Raw genomic sequence first — 22,501 nt, forward strand, 5'->3', positions numbered from 1 at the left:
TTTTAAGCCTAAACGTAAAATCTTCTCTATCTTAACTTTTTATTTAGTTTTAAAATAATCTTCTGAAGAATCAGTTGCTTGCTTTGGTTTTTTCTTTCTGTTTTTCTTTACAAAAATAAGAGAATTGTTGAAACTTATATTTGAAAACTTACGGGATGTAACCTTCATTGATGCTCTAGCTTTGTTTCCCAGGAAACACATCAGAGCAGCAAGAAAAGGATCTAAAGCTTCTAGGTCTGGTGCAGAAAAAGTGAAGGCAGGTCTAAAACCTGTCTTTTAAGGCAATGACTGCTAAGGACCTCTTACAAAGCTGTGGAGTCAGCGTTTTTTGAGGAGTGGAGTCTGAGTAAAAAGGGAGCCTTTTGGTGAGTCTGCAGTGTGCAAACCTTGAGAAATTGTCGTCTGGGCAATTCTGCAACCTTTACTTACAGTTACTCAGGAAGGCTGTGTTAATTTAGACAATCCATTCCCATGAGGACCACAAATAGTTCCTGGGGTTGTCAGATTGTTTGTGATCAAGTGGCTGCAAAGGTGTCATGGAAGTCCCTGGACTTCTTCCCACCTGGGCTGTGAGCATGGGCAGATGCCACTTCCGTCTGCACAGACGTGCATCTGTAACCATGCCACATGGCCGGCGCAAGCGTGTTACCTCAGCTGCTGCTGCTTTTGGAGGGGAAGAAGAAGAGCTATAAACCCCTTAGCCCAGTAAATCCTCACCTACCTTGTAAGTCCTGCTGCCCTATTATTTATTTGTGGAAAAACATTTGACTTCAGAGCACTGGAGGTATGAAGTAAAAGCAAAGTATTCAAAGACTGCATTTTTGTCAGTTGTTTGTAATTCTAAAGCTTCCTGATGTTAGTAGTGAACCACAGTGTCACATTGTGGTACTGCAGCTATTCTTAAAATTGGACTAACGCTGTCTTCCTGTAGGTAGGGAGATTAAATTAGCACGTGCACCAATTTGATAAAAACCTCACATTAACTATATTTAGTTTTGCTCTTGCTGTCCCTGGAAAGTTCATATAGCCTGGCCATGACTATATTTTTTTAATTTGCTTCCTTCTTTAAGGCCTCTTTTGTCTTCCCTTAATGTAGGGCTTCTGTATGTCTCCCTTATGTGATCTTAACTTTGCATGCTGCTGGTAATGCATTTGAACTAGAGCTGGTTGAGAATTTTCCATCAGAACAAATGTCAGTTAGAAATGTCTGTAAAACAAATTCATTTTAAAAAAAATTTTTTTTTTTAAAATACCTTTTTCTAATGGGAAAGATCAAAGCATACTGTTCTGTTGCGTTTAGTTCAGCCTTATTATCAGTATTTTATTTTACAGAATTGACCTCAAGGATTTTATCTTTGAGTTAGTTGAAAAAGCAAAACCAAAACTCTTGAACCTCTATGGCACACTGAAACTATTCTTGATAACAGGTGATAATTTTTGCAAAACTTTTTTCCCCTGCAAAAAATACTGAGTGAATTTCTTCAAAAATAGGTGAGTTCTCAGTGTGAGTGACAGATGTAAGCACATTTTGCCTCTGTTTCTAAAGACTGTTCCAAAAAATCCAATGTGCTTACAGGTGTTTGGTCAAGTGTTGGGATGCTCCTGTCTTTCTTTTGTGTAAGGGACAAATACATTACTCAACACTTATCACATTAAGGAATAGCAAGCAAGGGAACATTGTTTATTTTAAAAAGAAAGAGACAACTTTTTCTAGTTCAGGAAAGCCTGGAGCTTGATGTTAGGTTAAATACAAGCAGGAGACGATAGAAGCCACAGGAACAAGTGAGAGTCTAGTAAAAAAAAGAACATGTTTATACTACTATTCTATACAGTTATATCCAATTTCAAATTTTTGTCTTTCTTCTTTCAGAATGATCAGTCTATGCAAGATATGCAGATAATGGGAGCAGATGATCTTTCAAAGCTGACTGGGAAGGTTTGTTAATTTTAAATTAAATAAAGAAAATATTTCTAAATATTTTTATTTACTAAAAAAGCTGTATAATTTTGCACATGAACTGTTATATACTAATACTGAAATCAAAGAAATCTATGAATCTCTAGTAAGTTGCTGTAATACCATTGCTTTCAGATTGCAGATGCCCAAAAAGGTCAGAATGTAGCCCCTCCATCCTAGTGTAGGGATTTCCCAATAGTTATACACATACCATCAGTGAGATTGTGAGCAAAATTTGTGCTGGAATGCTTCCCCTGAGCTTGTTTATGTCTCAGAGCCTTGGTTTTTTCTGCCCTCTGTGAGCGCACGCAAGCAAACTGCACATTGAATATCCCTGTTGAATTCAGCGTATGAGGAGTTTAATACAATTTTGCCCACTGTACCAAGTTCAGCTGTGAAACCTTTCACTCAGATAATCAAATGGAATTTTTTAAATTTCAACATCAGGCTGGCTATATGACTGAATTTGGTTTGCACTATGCTTGAACGTTGTGTGATGAAAGAGTGGTTTGAGTCACTGAAAAGGCTATTTTCATCCAAGCATGGTAATACAAAGCAGTACTTTGAAGAGGAAGGAAGGCTGATTTCATTAGGCAAATGGTCTGTGTGGAAAATGGTCAGAAATGGATTCTTTACTTATGCATTAAGGCAACATAATACTTATCTTGTTATTGGTACTGTACGTGCAGTTACTCTTCTATTAGCTGACACTAAATAATATCAGTTTCTTCAAAGTACTCAAATGTAGCACTAGCAAACTCATCTGTTTTGTTGTACTATAGCACCAGAAAAAGAAGATAAAAACTTAACTTTAAATATTTTAAATATTCCAGTACCTCAAGGGGGCCTACAAGAAAGATGGGGATAGGCTGTTTAGTAGGGCCTGTTGCGATAGAACGAGACGTAATGGTTTTAAAATAGAGGGGGGTAGATTTAGATTAGAAATTAGGAAAAAATTTTTTACGATGCGGGTTATAGAACACTGGAACAGGTTGCACAGAAAGGTGGTGGAGGCCCCATCTCTGGAAGCGTTCAAGGCCAGGCTGGATGAGGCTCTGAGCAACCTGATCTAGTCAGGGATGTCCCTGCTCCTTGCAGGGGGGTTGGACTAGATGACCTTTGAAGGTCCCTTCCAACCCTAACCATTCTATGATTCTATGATTCTATGATTCTATTTCATTAAATAGGTTTTGGTGCAACTAGAACTTAGGTGAAAAAAATACTGTTATGCTCAGAATATTTTGGTGATACGTATGTCCTCAATTTGCACTTCTAAATACACCTGCTGGGTGTTTTTTCCAAATTATCACTAGAGCATTAATCATGTTCTTGGAAAATAATAATTCATTTGCTACTTTCTTATATTCAAACACTGGATTTACCTGTTTTTCTATGATGATTTTGCATATGTTTCTCTGCCTCACAGGCAGAACTGGTAGTGCACCCATTCATCTTACATCTAAATGTCACTTTCCCAGACAGTCCAAACACTTTCTAAGCTTTCAAGCCCAGTTCCCTTCCTCATCTTCCAAGCCCTAATGTTCTCCCTGAATGGTTTCAGTTGTTAGTATCTTTTCCAGATATAATCTTTCTAGTATCATTTGAATTCACTGGGGCAAATCATTATTTTCTTTCATGGGACTTTTGTGTATCTGTATGTGTCCACATGCATATGAGAGAGATGGAAAATTTCACCCCAAGTAGTTCTGCTCTTTCCCAGAATTAAGTAAGTTGTTTTCTTACACTGAAAATCCCGATGACCTTCTTCTCATTGGCACAGCCGTCCTGTTCCCAGGTATGGAACAGCACATAAAATTTGGCTGTTGGGAGGCTAGGAGATACTTGGGGAGAAGACTGAACAGCAATATAGTTTAAGATTGCTGGGTAAGGAGGCTGGAATCTTGGGTAGGCGTGAAGGCGCTGGTTTGGGAGCGAAGGCGGTTGCTGATCAGGAAGGGAGCCCAGTGCTGGAAGCTGGGTGTGGAGAGGCTGAAGCAGAGCAGGAAGGGAGGGCTGGGACTGCCAGGGGAGCAGACTCGCTGAAAGGACGTGGCCGGCAGTTGTTTGTATGTGTGTCTGTGACACAGCTAATGTATGAATAATTGAATAGCATTTTCACTATAACACGTAAGAATGGGGTTTCCTGAAGTCTTATTTTACTGATTGAAAAGCTGGGACACAAAGCTTGAGCTCAAATGTTCTTACTTACACATCTAAAGTTGGATATATGAAGGAGTGGCCTTATGTCCATGGATGCCAACTCCTCCATCTGTTGTTGACTTAAGCAATTAATGCAAGTATTCAGCACATTTTACTAATCAGCCATTTGCAGACTGATTCAGAGCCTCCTACAGTCAATGTAAATCTTTGCTTGAAGTGTTTTTTAGTACCTTAGTTTAGCTACTGGCTTTTTAAACTGCTCGCTTTAGTAACCATTCTAAGTCACTGAGTGAATTAGTGGAAGATTTACTGATAGAACTCAGCTTCCCTGCTTTTAAGCAAGCTGAGAGCTTCTTCTGCCTGCTTGGAGTACCTATTAAGAAAATATTGTAATTATATTGAAAAATTAAAATGCCCGGTTAAGTTCCATTAACTTAATGATCATGGAAGGTGTTTTCAAAAGTGCCAGCATGGGTTCGGAATGTAAGGTCCATTAAGTTTCTGTAAAGTTGAAAAGCATCAATAATGTAAACAGTTTTGAAACCTGCAGACAAAAGATTCTGAGATTTTGATCTTAAAGTGCTCTTCATTAAGTAATAACACCTGGAACCTGAGCTAGCCTATAATCTTAGTGAACAACTAAATCATTTCCGTGCGTTACTTATTATTGGGAAAAAAAGATTACTGAGTATATTAATGAACATGCTGTTCTATAACAATTGTTTTTTCTGAGAGCTTGAAGAAAGCAAAAAAAAATCTAAAAGCTAATTAAAAAGAGGCTGTTAAGTATAATATCTCTTCAGAAGGAAGAATGTCTGCTCTGCACTCCTCTACAATATACTTTTGTTTATAAAAATATTATAAGCCTGGGAAAAATGTGTAATGACCTAAACCATCAAAAAGAAATATTTTGGGAGAGGAGAATTAGCATAGAGACTCAAACTGTTACCTGAATAAAATAATCCACAATTTGAAATTCTTCTTCTGTGAAGAATGCCACAGAGGCAAGAATGAAGATTTCCATGGCATGAATCATTAATAAGGATACTTGGAGAATTAATCCTGATATAGCTTAAGACTCTAATGCTTTGCAACTATTAATTTCTATGCAGAAAAAAAATAATTTCAAAATCCCTCCTTTAATTATGTAAGTGGTGAACATAAAATTTCCCAGTAGCTGATTTCATAGTTAAGTAGCTGCTTAGTTTTCAGTTACTTTAAAGCTGAAGTGCTCATTTAGGTAAAAATTATCATTAATGTTTGTAAAGAGGAATAGATTTTGAAAATGGGAGATAATTAATAACTGTCCAGAAAACTAGAGGCAGTGCTTCAAAGCAAGATGTCTATGAAAATTTATGTAGATGAAGTGAAAGAAAAACAGTATGACTCTGGTATTAATACTGTAATCATACTGTATAATACTGTAAAAAATCATACCCTATTTTAAATACAAAATCAAAAAGTTATTTTATATCATTTTGCAATTAAATACTTATTACAATTGTATAATGTGTTTAATGTCAAATTACATCCATATATTTTTGTCATTACCATTAATTCTACATAACAGAAAATATGAACAAAATTAATCAGTCTTATTTGTTAGGTTAATAAGAGCTTCTAATTAAAACAAAGTACTTATGTAGTTAGTATGATACAATTATGGAGCCAGTGAATTTCTGATATTCCATCTGTCTGTAATATGGATCAATACTTACGTTCTTTAGGAAGGACTCTTCCCCCTGTTCATATTAAGTACATCTTGTTGACAGCCTGTGGTTTTGGCATTGTTGGAGAAATTAAGAAGATAATAAATAGCGATCAAGAAAAAAAGAAAGTGAATGTCTTGTAGTCTCTCTGCACTTAATTGCATTAGTTTGAGCACTCCATCACTACTGATCAGCTCATATCAAAGAGGTTTCATTCAGAGGAAGATATCCACCATGCAGCACTCCTCACTTCCTTCTGGCAGGATTTGTGCTATAAACTCTCCAAACTTCCTTTATATGTCTTACCTAAATCAATTTATCCAGTCTACCATTTTCTTGCCCCACTTGTCATGTGGGAAGGTGTTCCAGGAGCATAGTGCAATCTCTCTTTCCTTGTGCCTTTCATTTCCTCTCTTATTTTACTGAACCATTTTTTCTACATTCATGGGTTCTAACAACAGTTCTAAGAGCTGTTCTTCTAGCATTCTCCTAAATATGTTAGCATTTCAGTATTCAATAAATGATACGTGGCACCTGTGTAACACAAAGTTTTATTCTCTAGATATAAAATACATATTATCCTCTCCTTCACCATTACAAGTTTGTTTCTCAGAATTCTATACTTTTTATTTTTTCTCCCTCAGTATTCACTGCCTTGACTTATGTTGTGCTTTCTCTCCCTATATGCATTCTTTTATGCATAATGCTTATAACTTTGCAGAAAAAAATAATGGCATTCTCTTTAGAACATTATGTGCATGAGAGACTATTTGTATGATTGTAAAGGTATACAATATCCACTATACACTTCTGCAATAGCCACGTCCCCCCAGTCATCTCTACATCTTACTATATTCCTATTAGACCTGCAGCTTTGCCTTTTTCGTCTTTTAAAAGGTTGATTTTATGTGTCTTGAACATTCCACATCTTCAGTGCCTTTACTCAACTGCCATCTTTAGTGACTTTTGTTGTTCTGAATTTTTTCTTAATTAGATTTTATACTATCTATTCTTCTGACAGTTGCTATCCTTAACTACTTTTTCCACAGCAAAAGGCAGATATGCCTTCATCTGTGGAAATGGATGTATAAAAGAACTCACCTTTTCCAGCACCTGTGTATTCATGCATACTTTATAAGCTGATATAACTGGCAATACATTACATGTATCCCCAAATAGTTTAAGAATAGTTCTTTCCAAGAAGGAGAGAGGAAGGAACTCAGGATACCAATGGGGACTTGACAATAAAAGTATTTCCACCGTTCCCAATTTCCATATATTTTCTCCACGTGTAAGACCACCATTACCACCATATTAAATAGGCTGAAAGGTCTGTCTAGGCTTATATCATGTCTTTAGCAGCAGACAACTGGAATTTTATTAGGGAAAGGATATATGAAACACAGCAAGAACAGAGACTTCCAAAGTCCAAGTTACACGTGGACTATCACTTTAAACACATCCAGTGCTAGAACTGTTATCCATGTCCATGTAACTCCAGTGATGCCTCTAGTCCCTGAAGATCCTATAGCAAAGTTTCGTGTTTAAGTAGCATCTTTCTTTTAAGCTTGCTACCTGCTTACCTTCAATGAGCTTTACAAGACTTAGGTAAATCTGCCTTTTTTAATTGCTACCTTTCCTTTGCAGAAAAAAAAATCTGCAAATCTTGCCACATTAAGGGTCCTTTTCTTTTTTTTTTTTTTTCCAGTACTGTTATTTAGCCTGATCACAAACAGAGCTTTGTTTAGAGATTCCTGTATTTTAAAATCCAAAAGCACTCTTATATTCCTATCTGAACTTCTGGGTAATTTAGATTGAAGAGTCCCAAATGATAATTTCTTCACTGTGCCTACAGTTTCTCTTTTGAGCTACCAACTATTTTGATTTAAAGACTTGATGGAGATGCCTCCATACTTCAGGCACATTTTACCAACAGTCAACTGTCATCACTGCTAAAATGGTGAACCTAATGGTGGTCTTCTGAATTTGGATAGCTTTTTGCCTTTTACTCTTGCCTTTTTTAATACCTTTGCCTACTAGATTGAGCAGTTTGCCATTATCAAATTTATATTGCTATATGGTTACATATTTGCCTATCATCCAGTCATTACTTAAGCTTCTTTTAGATAAACTAATACACCAGGAGCCTACTGTAAAGTACTGGTGTACTACAGGAAGTAAATGAGACAAGGTTTAAAGGTAGAATTAATAACAGGAAATTAATACTAAGTAATTGATATAGCTGGACAAAAAAAAAATTGCAAGCATGCAGATCATTCTGTTGGTCTGAACAGAATCAGCAAACTTCAAGTGATGTACAGACTGGGAGAAACTCCTAATTTTAACCTAATGTGGTAATCAGACAATTGGGGAGAAAAAAGTGATTGTCCCACATGATCACCTGCCCTGTGACCAAAGAGGCAGATGAAAATGTTAAGAATTCCTCTGAGCTAAAATAAGAGAGCAAATTATCAGCTGTGGAGCACTGACAAAATGATTTGGAGGTCAGCTGCAGTGGAAGATTATAGTGTGCTGCAAAGCCAGTATTTTATTGAGTCCAGGATTTCTAGTGCATACAGCAGTTCTGAATTTTTGTTCCCAGGCTCAGCTGTTGAAGGTATTTTGTGGTCTCTTTGAGGTTGTGGGCTGAAAGGTCAAAGTTCTTTTGTGAAAAATGTTCTCCCACTGGGAACTGGGCTGTTAATGAAATAAAAGCTATTACTTCCTGCTACAAACCTTACTTCACTGTAAGGTGTTTTTTCCAGGACTCAAATCATTCTACTTTTCTCAGTCTTAAGTTCTTGCTGGTTTTTGGTGTGGTTTTTTTAACAGCTTTTCTTTTTTTAAAAAAAATGTGTGTGCATGTTATTCTACTGTTTTATGCTGAAACATTTAAGGAGAAAAGACCCTCTTTGTGTACCTACCTCATTTTCTTTCTAAACATGCAAGGGCTGTGTTTGTCCTCTTAGCTGTTGTATTGCATTAAGTATGCTTGTTTATTTGATTGCTTTCCAGGAAATACTCCTCCTTTTTAAATTTGCAACTTAGCATTTTACCTTGTTAAAAATTTACATTTTACGTGAATTCAAAGACAGCCTTTCCCTCAAACTCTTATTCAGTGCTAATTTCAAAGCACTGCTATTTCATAGCAATTTTTCCTTTTAAATCAGTCTTCTAAATGGAACATAAATTCAAAATCTAGAAAAAATTGTTATTCTTTTCCAGGAAGGTGAAAAATAGTTTCCATAGCAGTTACTACGGTCAGGCAGGAGGCGTACATGATCTCATTACTCTGCTTGCTCTTGTTAGCTGACATTGTTCCATTTATTAGTGACCTGTGGGAAGGTAAACAATAGAAATGTATTGACTGACTGCCGGAGTATTTTTCAGCTTATTGCAAGTCAGGATTTTTCTTACATGTATTATAATAACAACCTACTTTCTTGCTGTATATAAGCTCATGCGGCTTTGAAAAGCAGTAAACTACAGATTTTCAATTTTTGCAGGTTTCCAGTCCATTATTAAAAAAATTAAAATTCATAGGTACATTGAAATTTATTCTAAAAGTGAAAATGTGTCTCTTTAACATGAGAGACAAGTTCACATGGAATGCAGGCATTAGAAATTATTTCTTCTTCATTTTACATAGTACTAATATTGTCAAAAAGCTCCTGCTTTTTCCAGATATCCCGAAACATGCTGCTGTGAACCATTCCTACTACTGCTTAAAAAAGGATATAAGCATAAATTTTAATTTTGTGTAGATCCAGTTCACACCACAAATACTATTTCTACTAAGTTGCAAATGTCCATGTGCAGAGTCACAAGTTGTGTGCACTCTGATCACTCAAAACTGGAAAATTTTAAACTTCACAGCACCCCTTTACATTTAAAAACACAGAGTACAATTTTAGGGCCAGTGCTCTTTAATGTTTTTATAAATTATCTGGATGCAGGAATCAGATGTACGTGAAGTAAGTTTGCCAATGACACTAAACCAGGAGGAGCGATGGACTCCCTCAAGGGTAGAGAGGTCTTACAGAGAGATCTGGATAGGCTAGAGAGCTGAGAAATCACCAACCTTATGAAATTTAACAAGACCAAGTGCCAAGTTCTCCAAGAGCAAGTGCCAGGTTCTCCACCTGGAATGGAGTAATCCTGATTATATGTACGAATTCAGGAGCAAAAGTCTGGAGAGCAGCTTTGCAGAAAGAGATCTGGGGGTTTGAGTCGATGGCAAGTTGAACATGAATCAGCAGTATGCCCTGGCAGCCAAAAGGGCCAACCGTGTCCTGGGGTGCATCAAGCGCAGCATAGCTAGGCAGTCAATGGAGGTCATTATCCCACTGTACAGTGCACTGGTGCAGCCCCACCTCAAGCACTGTGTGCAGTTTTGGGCACCTCAATATAAGAAGGACATAAAACCATTAAAGTGTGTCCAGAGGAGGGCAACATAAAACCATTAAAGTGTGTCCAGAGGAGGGCAACCAAGATGGTGAAAGATCTCAAGGGCAAGACTTAAAAGGGGTGACTGAGGTCATTTGGTTTGTTCAGTTTGGAGAAGAGAAGGCTGAGGGGTGATGTCATCACAGTCTACAACTTCCTCAAGGCGGGCCGCAGAGTCAGGGGTGCTGATCTCCTCCCTATGGTGACCAGCAATAGGACGCGAGGAACTGGAATGAAGCTACATGAGGGGAAGTTCAGATTGGACATTAGGAAAAGGTTCTTCAATGAGAGGGTGGTCGGTCACTGCAGCGGACTCCCCAGGGAAGTAGTCACCAAGCCTGTCAGAGTTCAAGGAGCATCTGGGCAATGCTCTTAGTCATATGGTTTAGTTTTACGTAGTCCTGCAAGGAGCAGGGAGTTGGACTTGATGATCCTTATGGGTCCCTTCTAACCTGAGATGATTCTGTGGTTCTGTATTGCACCAGCTTTCTTCCTGCCAGCTACCTGGTAGAAACAGCTGTAAACACAGGATGAGTCACAGACATCCTTATCTATCTGCTCCCAACCATCCCTCTGATCCATCAGCAATGAAAGCTGCTGATTCTCTTGCAGTGACTCAGTAGAAAGGCGTTTCAATCTCTGACTACCCCTTCTTTATTTTTATATATAAATGACTATATAAGAAATCTTTCCAGGACATATTTTAAAAAACTGACTGTCCTCTGTGTAAGATATATTAGCACCATTATTAGATTTCTGGACGTACTTCACAGATTGTATTGGTGAAGATGGCTCCACTCAGAAATTAAGCCATCTTCAGTATAGTCAACATGTTAGTAAATATTCCTATTTCCCATTCTCCAAGCTCCAAAAATAGACAGAAAATATCAAATGCATCCAGAAGGCCGGATTACTTTTCTTTTCATGTGGTTTCCTCCTCTGCAGTTGCCTCAGATGTATCTGAACGGACAAAACAGTCTTGATGTATGTGGTATAGGAGCTTCAAACACGTATACTTGAAAGATCTTTCCTTCAGCGTCTTTTAACTTCCTGTCATTTGTCCAGCTATCAGTTACTGCTGTAGCACCGCAAACTGATGAGTTTTCACCAGTCTCTTGCCCACCAGCTCACAGATGGATTTCATGGTGAAGCTGAATAAGGTCTTTCACATAACTGTGACCTTTTGCAAGATATTCTCGATGCAGCCAGCTGTGCATTTAGGATGATGGTGACATTACTGATAATGTAGCGACTCATTGTATCCATTGTATTCTTCTTTTATCTTCTTCTATCCATCTGCTGAAGGATAAGCTAATTTATTTCAACCAGTTTTAGTTACACATCACCACTATCTAGTCTTGGATACTGTATATCAAAACATTTCTTGGCAGTTTGTTCCTCTGCTACTCTGCTATGCCATCTCTTTTCTGGAATCTTTCTATCAGTAGCCTGCTTCAACAGGAGAAAGGTAGGAGATAAGCAGCAATACAGGCAGTTTCCCAGCAAAGCATGTCATTTTGTAGGAGATGCTTTCTGGTACCCGAGGATGACAAACCATTTTGAATGCCCTCAGTCACAAGGAAAAGTTAAGTATAATGACTTTAGTCACAGTAACCCTGCCTGATCAAAACGGGAATTAATGTATCACTCTCAACGACCAGGATGCCTGCTTATTTATATATACAAAATGTTTTCATTTCTAAATATTTTATAGTGGCTTTTCCACTACAAAGTCCTTACATACAGGATTTCTCCATAGCACAGAAAATCCTCATCAATCTTTTGGAAATAATGAGAACGTGCAAAATACAAAACAATCTGTGTTTCCTGACCTAGACAACTGCCTGATTAAAGGGACTTTCAAAGGACCAGATCTCCCAATGCGTATCATTTGCACCTGTTGGACTCCTTGACTCTGAGGATGGTGAGAATGCTGGTTGGACAACTTCATGGTCCACCAATATCCTTCCTTCTCAAGTTAGTTAAGAAATTTGAGATCTTACAGTTCAGCTGAAGTCATGTGCAGGTGACTATCACTCATGTGGCCAGACAAACCCTTTAGGCACGTCTGGATCCGTGTTAATTTTCTTTCCTTTATATGAGTCATTTGTGATAAGGAAATGTAGACAAGATTAAATTTCTATTAACTGGTTGGAAAGCTGTTCTCAGGAAACAGTTAATCATGCTTCACTGTCAGACTGGATGCACTAAAGCATCTTCTCCAGAGACTATACAATATTTAATTCATGATTTAAAAGATGGAATTAGCATTTAATGCTAGTGATACTACCTGGAAAAATACTACAAGATAGTATTATGATCTTATTAAATTCTTTTAAGAATTTGGTTCAAAGAATGACATGTAATGACAATAAAGATGAATACTAACTTCTGTGCTTATACAGAAGTAATCTTTTGCATAAATACAAGTGAGGAAGGAATGACTAAGCAATAGTTCTGAACTGGAGATGATATGTGGATCACAAGTTGCACATGAGACAACAGTGTACCTTTGTAAAAGATGTAACTGTTGTACTGGAATTTATAGAAAGGAGGATTATTTGTAAAGCATACAAAGTGGACACTGGAAAAGGCTTCTCTCTAGTTTGGGGCACCACAACTGGAGAAGGATTCTGACCAACTGGACAGGTTCCAGAGGACAACAAAAGAATTACCAGAAAGCTAGAAAATATAACTCTTGAGAAAAATATTGAATAAATAAGGGTTGTTTAATCTGAAGGAGAGGAAACGGTGGAAATACATCTGTCTTCAAATATAGAAGTAGTTAAAAAGAGAAGAAATTAAAGCTTTTTCTATGTCCACTGCAAACCAAGTTCAGGTCAAATAACAACAGAAGTTTTCTAACTGTATTTTTGCTCTTAGATAATAAGGCACTGAGACACATTGCCTGGGGAAGTTCTGAAGTCCTCATCACGTTCAAGAACAGGTAAATCAGATATATGTGAGGGATAGTTTTAAGTTGATTCTTTGGACCAACAAAATAGTCTTGATGACCTTTCATGGATGTGACCTGTGTCACTTGGGGCCCCAACCCACACCTGTGCGCACAGGAGCCTCTGTTCAGCTCAACCTTGGGCTTTTAGTGCAAGCCTGAATAAGGTCAGGGCACTGATCTTCAGCTCAGCTACAGCCATGCCCGTACATTACTACAGACGTTGATCCAGACTCTAACTCACAGAATGACTTCCCAGTTTAACCTGGGACCTGTCTCATCACTATGGACCTGCTGGAGATTAGTGGGCTGTGTTTCATCATGGTTACTCTCACTGGACCTGATCCCAGCCTGTGGATAGACATCCCAGCTTGACCTCGGATCTGCCTCCCCATCATGAACTCACCTGATGATACGCACTTTTGGTTGAACAAGTCTTGGGTGTGCCTGCTTGCCTCACTGGGGCACTGTGGGATTGGGCCTTGGCTGCCGAGACCCCTGCACTTCCAGCTGTGTTATTGCACTCAGCTCATGGCTACCCTTCACTCAGGGTGCAACCAGCCTTTGCTGCACCCTGACAAAGTCTGCTAGTGCAGACTTCGCAGCCCTGACCGTGTCAGTTTTGGTATGTCCCATCTGATGCCATAGCTGCTGGATAGGTCTTGTCATGAGAAGATCTATGCTTTTTCTTTGGGAGGAAAGTTCTTGTCAACAGTATGAAGAGCAGCAAGAGATGCACGAAACTGGTAGAATGGGTCAGGATGTCAGGCTGGTGTCAGGTCAGCCTCTCTTACCAGGTGCCACTTGCAGTCATCCTGGACTGTTTGCTGGTACTAAAGGAATTCATTTCCATCTTTAGTTCTGGTGAGGTTCTTTCCTTGTCAACTCTTCTGCTCTCTCCCTATATCATATAAATATATATATGTGTGTGTGTGTGTGTATACACATAAATATTTACATGTATCACCAGCTGTGCAAGTTAAACCATTACTCCTGCATATAATCTTCAGGTGTCCACTGATTGAATCAAGTGATTTGCTTATGCCTCAGGCCCAGGTGTCCTTGGCTAGTCTTTGGAAGTGCTTTTCCTAGTCATGACTTCATCCAGGAAGCCAGATGAGAGCCAAACCTTTTTTGGATCCAAATGGCTTCCTTCAAGAAAATGTGTCCCTGTACGCCTGTCATAAGCTTCTCCTGAACATGGTTCTGGTCTCTTCATCTTATCTAGAGGACTGACATACTCCCATTCTTTCTTGAAGGAAGAAATTTCTAGAGGCAGGGCGTCTTTGGACTTTTGTTGTTAAGAGGCCTTTGACTTTTCACCTCCACAGGACTAGGTCTTTCAGATCCAGAGTTGTTTATGTCAGCAGCTGAGAGGTTGACAGTCAGGAGTATCAAGCAGGATAACCACCAGTGAAACCTGTTATGAAAACACCAAAAAGGAGCCACCCTCCAAGATTAATACACATTGCACTGGAGCTCAGTCTAAATTAGTGGCTTTCTTGAGTGGTATCTCCATTGCTGACATCTGCTGAACTACTACCGGGAGTTCCCTCCACACCTTTACCAAGTGTTTTGCCATTTCAGAAGCACCCAGGTACAATACAGTGTGCGGTAACATGTTTCTGCAGTGGTTGATGCATGAAGCATGCTATGTCTCCCTGCCAAGCACTGTGATTGTTAGGAGGAACTGCAGTATGAATATAAATATGGATAATCTATATTAATCATGTCTGGTTTGAAGATGTGAAAATATTTACAGATCAGTTAATGAAGCTGTCAAAGGTGTGCTGTTTATGAGCACCCTCCCTTCATACACTCCTTCTCCATGGTGTTTGAGTCTTTCTCAACCTTGGCATACTGTGATGGAAAAGGAAGTTAGACAGTGTCCACGTTACGCAGGTATCAAAGCCAACAAGCCTGATAGAGAGGAAATGCCATGTAAGGTAGCCTGGTGAATAGCGCGTGGATATGAACCTTATCTGTCTCAAGGTTTTGCGGGACATACAATGTGCACATGTATGTAAGATGTATACATAGACAGATGGCTAGATACAGGTATTCGTGAAAGAACTTTCCTCTTGCTATTGCAGGTTTCACCTCAGAAAGTAGATCTTAATGCAGGAATGTAAGACTCCATCCTTTTGAACATGCCCACTACTACATTTTTTTTTCTAATACTTATTATTATTGCTTTTAATAGAAGAACAGAAATCACCTTAGATATTGTGATCCCTGGAACAGTGACGGACCATTTTAGCAAAAAGATCAGTCCGTGTGATCATGCTGTCATAAGGCTTGACATCACTGCTCATGGCTGGACCACTCGCCCTTCTCTTCAAGTAATGCTACTGATTTCAGCAGCAGTATCTGAAGAGAAAGAGAGTGCTTCACAGTATGAGAACGGATGGTACAACTTGGCCAGTAATCCTTTACTGTAAGGTTTCTAAGGGGCGAGGGGAGAAAGGAAGAGCATTTATTTCAGAGTAAGACTATTATTGCTGTAGTCTCCTATTAACATTGGAAATAGTATTTTAGTGAACTATAGAGTACACTGTAGTACATGGCTAGACACACTGGAATGAAGTAAAGCTTGTCTCATTTGAATTTCTTCCATCTAATTTTATTTTCTGAAGCTACATCTGTTCATGTGCAAAGAGGGTAATTTAAACAGAGCTGAATAAAGTCGTAGCCCCTGACTGCAGGGCTTGCTCTTATGGTTGGCTTTTTTTCGGGGCACAGAAATGAAACAAGAAACTCCTTGTGTCCTAGCATGTTGTATGTATGCACATGGACCTATCTTCATTTCACTTTTTCAAACATTTGTTTCTTTTAGTTTGTGAATATTGTCTAATTGCATTCCTTTCTGTTTGTTTCTTTCAGAATGTTCTAATTGTGGAGGTAAGTTGGGTGCTTATGTTGTGTTGTACTTAGATAAAGTCACATAGTCAAGTCGTGATTGTGTGTTCAGCTTCTAAAACCTGTCTGTGGTAACACTTCTTCAGCTGGGAAGTGGTGAAGAAGGAGAGAGGTTGATTTGCTTAATGACCTCTCAGTCTTTCTGCAGTTGCATGAGGGATCAAACTACATTGCTGCCACTCTAATTTGGACTTTGCTTTGTGATACCCAGGAATCTTTGTTTCTGCGTCATTTGATTTGTTCCTTCTATGGTTTCATCAAAAAAAAAAGTTCTGCAAGTTGTTCTGTTCCTTGGAGGATAATGAATCAACTGCAATGATGCCCTGCACTTCTTAGTTGCATGACTTTGAAACAGTAGCATAGCCCAGCACATGTTTTACAACTTCAGGGTTGTTCACACGCTAGTTGAGAATGTCAGTCATTCTCTCAAGTCCCCGTGACTCCTGCTCGTTAGCATTGCATCCTGCAGTGCCCTGGGGAGGGCCCATCACAGATATGCTGCTGATGTAAATCAACAGTGTTCAGTTGTAGAGGAAAAGAATGTGTCATCTCACTGGTGCGGCAAATTTTTTCTAATTAATGTAGGTGGATCTCTTTTAAAATGTTGGAAAAGCAACTGGGACAGTTAAAGAGCACGTCAGGATCTGACTGGCATTTCAGGCCCAGTCTACTTGTGTGGGAAGTAAGCTGGACGGTGTAATGAAGGAAATGTATAAATGTTGGAACGTCTTTTCTTAGCAAAGGAAGGGAAAAAAAAGTTATCAGCCACAGAGATGGCTGGTTACCTGAATAGCTGCTAGGAGCTCCATATTTGCTAATGCTGAGTGCCGTAACAGAAATGAAAAACATCCACAGCAGATCTTGTTAATGCTATTATATAGCGGGGAAGCAGAAACAAGGTGTTGCTAATGAAAAATCCACATCCACAGAGTTCAGGATCAACAGCTGCTCTCCATGTCATGGTGAGTTTTGTAGCCAGGTATCTACTGATCTCATTCTGGTCAGGTTACACCAGCTCTGGGGAATGCTCATTTGTGCTGGACCAATAAAACAACAATTTAGCCCTGACATGGAGAGATGTTGACATACTCTATTCTCAAGCATAATATGAAAAGTCTGATCCCTGCATCCTTGCAGTGCCCAGTAAAGTCATCTCCAGTCCCGTGTTACATCCGAAGTGCTAGGAACATAGCTATTTTCAAGAGGAAGTGGACGGTCCTTTAACTGATTATTTTATGAGTAGAAAGTGCTTGCTTCAACGAGTGTGAGCTCAGTTGTAACCTTTTTTTGGATGTGGCTCACAATATACTGGGAAAAATACATAATTTCCACAAAATAAGACAGTGGAACTGCTCAGTCATTGTCCGGATTTCCTCTTTTTAGCTTTCCTTTGTTTTTACTCATTCTATTTTTCATGTTTTGTAAGGATATTGTTGGAACTGGAAGGACTATGAAGGTTCTGCTTAATAATATAGAAAAATACAAGCCAAAAATGATTAAAGTGGCAAGGTGAGTAAAATGTTTACAAAACTTAATAGTTAATTAGTCTAGCCCAACATGTTTTGCAGTGGAGGTTCCCATTCTGAGGTCCTGCTTTAATTTGACACCGCAGTATCGCATGGGAGCTCTGCAGAGGAGCTGCCTGAGTCACTAAGAGGAGGGTGGAGGAAAGGAGGAGAAACGCTTTTGTATCGTTCTGCAGTGGCAATGACCCTTCAGCCAGTCTCAAGACTGGCACTGATGGACTTTGAAGGGGAACACGCCCATCTCTTCCCTGCCATCAGGACGCTGTCAGGAGGAGAAGCAAAATGAGAACAGTGATTCACATGGCTCAGAAGTTTTTTGATAAAGGGAATAGTTTTTATGCATGTATTCAGGTACAGATTTACATGGGTTTTATTTTGTTTTTAATTACAGTTTGTTGGTGAAAAGAACATCTCGGCCTGATGGGTACAGACCAGATTGTAAGTGTTGTTGTGAAAATCTGTACATGACAGTACAAGAAACTACCACTATTCTACCACTTGCCTTTCATATCATTCTATGGACTGCTAGAAGCGTTGTAAAATATCAGTTGTCAATGAGACTATGGGATGCAATGCAAGGATTTGTATAATTGTGGTTTGGAGATCCTAGTCTCCTTATAGTCCGATGTTTTCTGCAGAGTGCTAACTTTATAGGGAAGTTATGAAATGGTTTAATTTTATCCATGAAAGGTGAGTGTTTTATCTTCTGTCTCTGACAAACTATATAGAAGAGAAAGTCCATTTCTTCCTTTTCCTTCCTCATTGCATCTCTTTGGAGGAGCTGCAGAATTCCATCTGAACATGAAAGGTGTTTTATTGGACCTAGGTATTTACAAGTTTTACATTTTTGTAATAGAATAACATTTTAAATTATTTTTTGAAAAGTATTTTTGTTTAAATGGTAAACAATTATATTATAATTAAATCCCACCCCTCAAAAAGCAAAAGATAAATTGGACTTTTTAAACTTCCTCCTTCTGCTCTGTGTCACACAGGCACCACTTCTCTGAATTATTGGTACTTGTACGGAGCTACACCAAGCTATTTTAGACTTATTAGAATAAATGATGTAATAACAGGTATGTGGCCAAATACCAAAAAGAATAGATCCATCTAGAAGAGATGGGCCACTATTTGCTACTGAAGAAGACTGTGGTGGGCTGTGCTGGGAGGAGGGTAGAAGGAGAGTAGGCAGGTGAGTATCAGGAGGCAGCATGAAGGGTTTTGACTTGGGATGTGGAAGAGAGGGAAACTTTATGAAGAAAAAGTTACTCATTGTTGGGCATGGCCCTGCGGTTTTAGCCCAACAATCTGAACTGTGACCCAAACATTTTGTTGTACAACTTTTTATACAGTGGTATGTTTAACATTTAGAATTTAATCCAGTAAATTAAAGTATATGTTTGACTAGATTCACTAATATAAAACATATAAAAACACAGTAAAATTACTTTGTGAAGGGTAGCTTAATATTTTTATGTAATAATTTATAAAATGAAACAAGTTTTATCCTTGTTTATTCATACTGTCATTAATTTTGTAAAACATCAGTGATCACTCACTGACAGTGCTGTCATTTCCTCACTTACCCAACTTTATAATTCCAAAGTGTCTATGACCCACAATTTTTAACAATTGCATAAATTCCTTACTTGAATACCTGTAAGACTTTTTATGCTGACCTGGTTTTGTGTCCGTAAAGTTGTGTTTTTCTCTAGTTACTTAGTGAGCATATGGAAGGAGTCTAACTTGTTTTATATAGTGCTGATACTGCACAAAACTTCACACTCAAAAAGATGCGTGCCTATGCTTAGCCTGAAGAGTGTGAGTTGTATGATTCAGCTACACTGCATGCATTTACTTCGTTAAGCACGTTCGTGAGTCTTCATAAGGTTGAGGCTTTAATGTAAGAAGCATTTGACATGTTTTGGTTCCATAATATGCAAAATATTTTTTTCTGCTTTCAGAAGAAAATAGATAAAACTCTGAAAGTTACTTCTGAATTAAAATGATACTATTTTTCAGCATTAGTGTGATACTGGACAGTTGTTATCACTCACATATACCAATGGGACTTCCAAGCGTAGGCGTAAACTTTTAGCTCTGATTTTGGCATCCTTCCGCAGTGTGTCTGTTGGGCCAGTGATAACTGTACACGACTCTCCTGCCCTCCACTGATTACTCACATGCCTGTCACACATCGTCTATGAGCAGGAACTGTCTATAGGGCTACTGATGACCTTGATGTCTCAAAGTCAAAAGTAACATAACCTGAAGTGAGTACTATATATATATATAAAATATGCTTGTCAGAGAACCAACACATTAATTTAAGGGCTACATAATAACCCTCTATCTTGTATTGATGATGTTCTTTATTTGTCTCAATACAGATTACGGATTTGAAATTCCAGATTTATTTGTGGTAGGTTATGCGTTAGACTACAATGAGCACTTCAGAGATCTAAACGTAAGTTTCTTTAAAAAACATTTGTAAAATCACTATTTTACTTTTCCAAGATGTCTTAAAGAGCCCATAATTTGCCTTCTCCCTGGGGCCTTAATGTCGTGGTTGGAATCCTTTCAATGAGTGTAGAGCTCCCTGCAAAACCTCAAGTAATCCAAAGGAGTAACTGCTCAGCACTGTGAACAGTTCCTTCCCATCTCTTCCTCCTAAGAGCAGAAGTCGTAACTTCTGCTACACTTCCATCTTCTGCTACAGTCTGGGCTCCAGAGGTCCATCATTCCCAGTATGTGCAGAGACAGCAGTAAAAAGTGAAACACAACTACAGTTGAGACAGCTTTGGACCTTTACTGCTGTGTTGCCGGCCCCTTTTCTCTGTGGGATAATGATGGAAAAAAGGTGCAAGCCTTGCCTTTTCTTCCTGTGGTACTCCAGGGGTGGACCTGAAAGCTGGGAATTGCAAGTGGAAAAACTTGCTGTAGCTAGAAGGTGAAATCAGAATTCAATTACAGGTTTCTGAAGAGCACTAGATCGGTCAAGCGGAAGTATTTCTGAATAATTTTAAAATAATGAATAAAGTAATAAACTATATTGTTGCAGTCAATGTTATATTTTTTTTCAGCATATATGTGTTATCAATGATCATGGCAAAGCAAAATACAGAGTCTGAAGCAGTAACATCTTCTCCTGAAGACCTGTAAGCTCAGTGAAGCTGGAATTTGACTACACTCCCTCAAGCATCTCCCAGAAGAGCATTTTGACTGACTTGTGTTTCTTTCAACTCAGTATAATAAGAGATTTACTCTAGAGATACTGATTAATATTTACAGAAGTGAGAGCTCTTATCTAAAATGTGAACTAGAGGGCTTTTAAAGTTATTACCTTTTTTAAGTATTAAAATTACCGCATAAGATGCCTTTTGACTAGTAATTTGTCTGCCGCAAGTCTCATTGTGAGTGCATCTTTTCTTGGCTCAGTCCGTCATTCTGCCTATTGCAATTCATGTGCTGCACTGTGTTGCATGATATAATTCAGAAGTACCATTCTGTGTGTGAAGATTATTTTACAGGATTTTATTGACTTCAGCATCCATTTAGTCTTGGTCAGATATGCTGCTGCCAAATTGAAAGCATTATTTTTTTTTAATTTCACAATTCAAAAGTTTCAGCTGAAGCTACGTGTTCCATGATAGTACCTTTCTAGCAGTCCATTACCGCTCTTCCGAGTTTTAACACTCAGAATGTGCTGAATTAGTGCTGGTACAAAACGAAGCTTTGCAAGACACTGTTGATCAGAAATTGGAAGATGTTATGGTTTTGGTATGTCATGTAGCCATAGATCTGACGTGTTTAATGTGCTGAATTTCAATCAAGAGAAAACAATGCCAGGCAGGTTTCAATTTCTGCATGGTATCCTTTTACTTCTATAGGACACAAACAAGTAAAAAAAATAGCATACTATACTCCTGTGTGTGTATTCTTCATTAAAACTCATTAAGCACAAAATTTTAATGCTAATCAGACAACTATTCAGTTACGTTTGTAGCATGTCTGAGTTGAGACTTTTTGTAACCATTGGTCATCTTTAATCCAGATCTGACAGTGTTGGAGAAGACTTGTATAACGAAAGAAAAAAAATGCATAGGAAAACATAGAAAACAAGATAACCCACAAATACTGTTGACTCCAGAGATTCCTTCCTTCCCTTATACATTGTGTTTGAAGCAGTTTGTTCATTTACGTGCTGTATTAAGTGTGAGATGTAATTCTGTACTGTATGTAACTGTTCTCCACAACTTCCCGAGGGAAGCCAGTGCAAAGTAGCTGCGTATCAATAGCTTTGAACTGTAAGAGGCAGATTGTTGTTAGCGTCAGGTTCCTTTAAACTAATAAAGAAACAGTGAGAACACTTGTTACATTCCACAGTTGTTTGTTTTCCTGCTTCAGCATATTTTGCACATCCCGTAAAAGCTCTTAAAAAAAAATGCATTTAACTGATAATCTAAACATACCGTATGTATGTATCCTGTGGCTCATAAGCAACTGTTGTTTGGATAAAATCTGTGATACTAATGACATGAAGAAGTAAGATCAAAGAATTATTATAGTTCTGGAAAAGTGCTTTAGCCCCTCTCTTCTTTACTCATTTAACCTGTGTTTTTAAAGAGTTCTGTTGAAAAGCTTTCCCTCATAGAATAACTTTCTTCTGTTATAGAGAAGAAAGCACACCTGTACAGCCCCTGGGAGAAGCTGGTGAAAAGAGTTTAATCTCTTTTTCTTTTATGAGCCTGTTAAAGTTTTTCTTAATGCTTCGGTTTCTATGGATTTAGTAGTATTGGCACACTGTGTAGGCAGACATGCTTAGGCT

The 22,501-nt window shown here is 38.4% G+C and overlaps 2 protein-coding genes across 2 annotated transcripts in view; one reads left to right on the forward strand and one right to left on the reverse strand.

The window, feature by feature from the left end:
- PRTFDC1 (phosphoribosyl transferase domain containing 1) overlaps positions 1 to 22,051 on the forward strand; it is a 47,874-nt gene extending 25,823 nt beyond the window's left edge. Inside the window, exons 4-9 of the mRNA XM_086740186.1 lie at positions 1,871 to 1,936; positions 16,109 to 16,126; positions 17,571 to 17,653; positions 18,062 to 18,108; positions 20,064 to 20,140; positions 20,757 to 22,051. Of these exons, the coding sequence (XP_086596312.1) occupies positions 1,871 to 1,936; positions 16,109 to 16,126; positions 17,571 to 17,653; positions 18,062 to 18,108; positions 20,064 to 20,140; positions 20,757 to 20,804 (339 nt within the window). The 3' untranslated portion in view covers positions 20,805 to 22,051. The remainder of the gene's footprint in view (positions 1 to 1,870; positions 1,937 to 16,108; positions 16,127 to 17,570; positions 17,654 to 18,061; positions 18,109 to 20,063; positions 20,141 to 20,756) is intronic.
- The window catches only part of THNSL1 (threonine synthase like 1), a 119,365-nt gene that overhangs the window by 69,634 nt on the left and 27,230 nt on the right, over positions 1 to 22,501 (reverse strand). The gene's annotated exons all lie outside the window — the stretch shown is intronic.

The sequence above is a fragment of the Chlamydotis macqueenii genome, chromosome 2 (genome assembly GCF_036417535.1).
Source record: "Chlamydotis macqueenii isolate bChlMac1 chromosome 2, bChlMac1.mat, whole genome shotgun sequence".
Lineage (NCBI taxonomy): Eukaryota > Metazoa > Chordata > Aves > Otidiformes > Otididae > Chlamydotis > Chlamydotis macqueenii.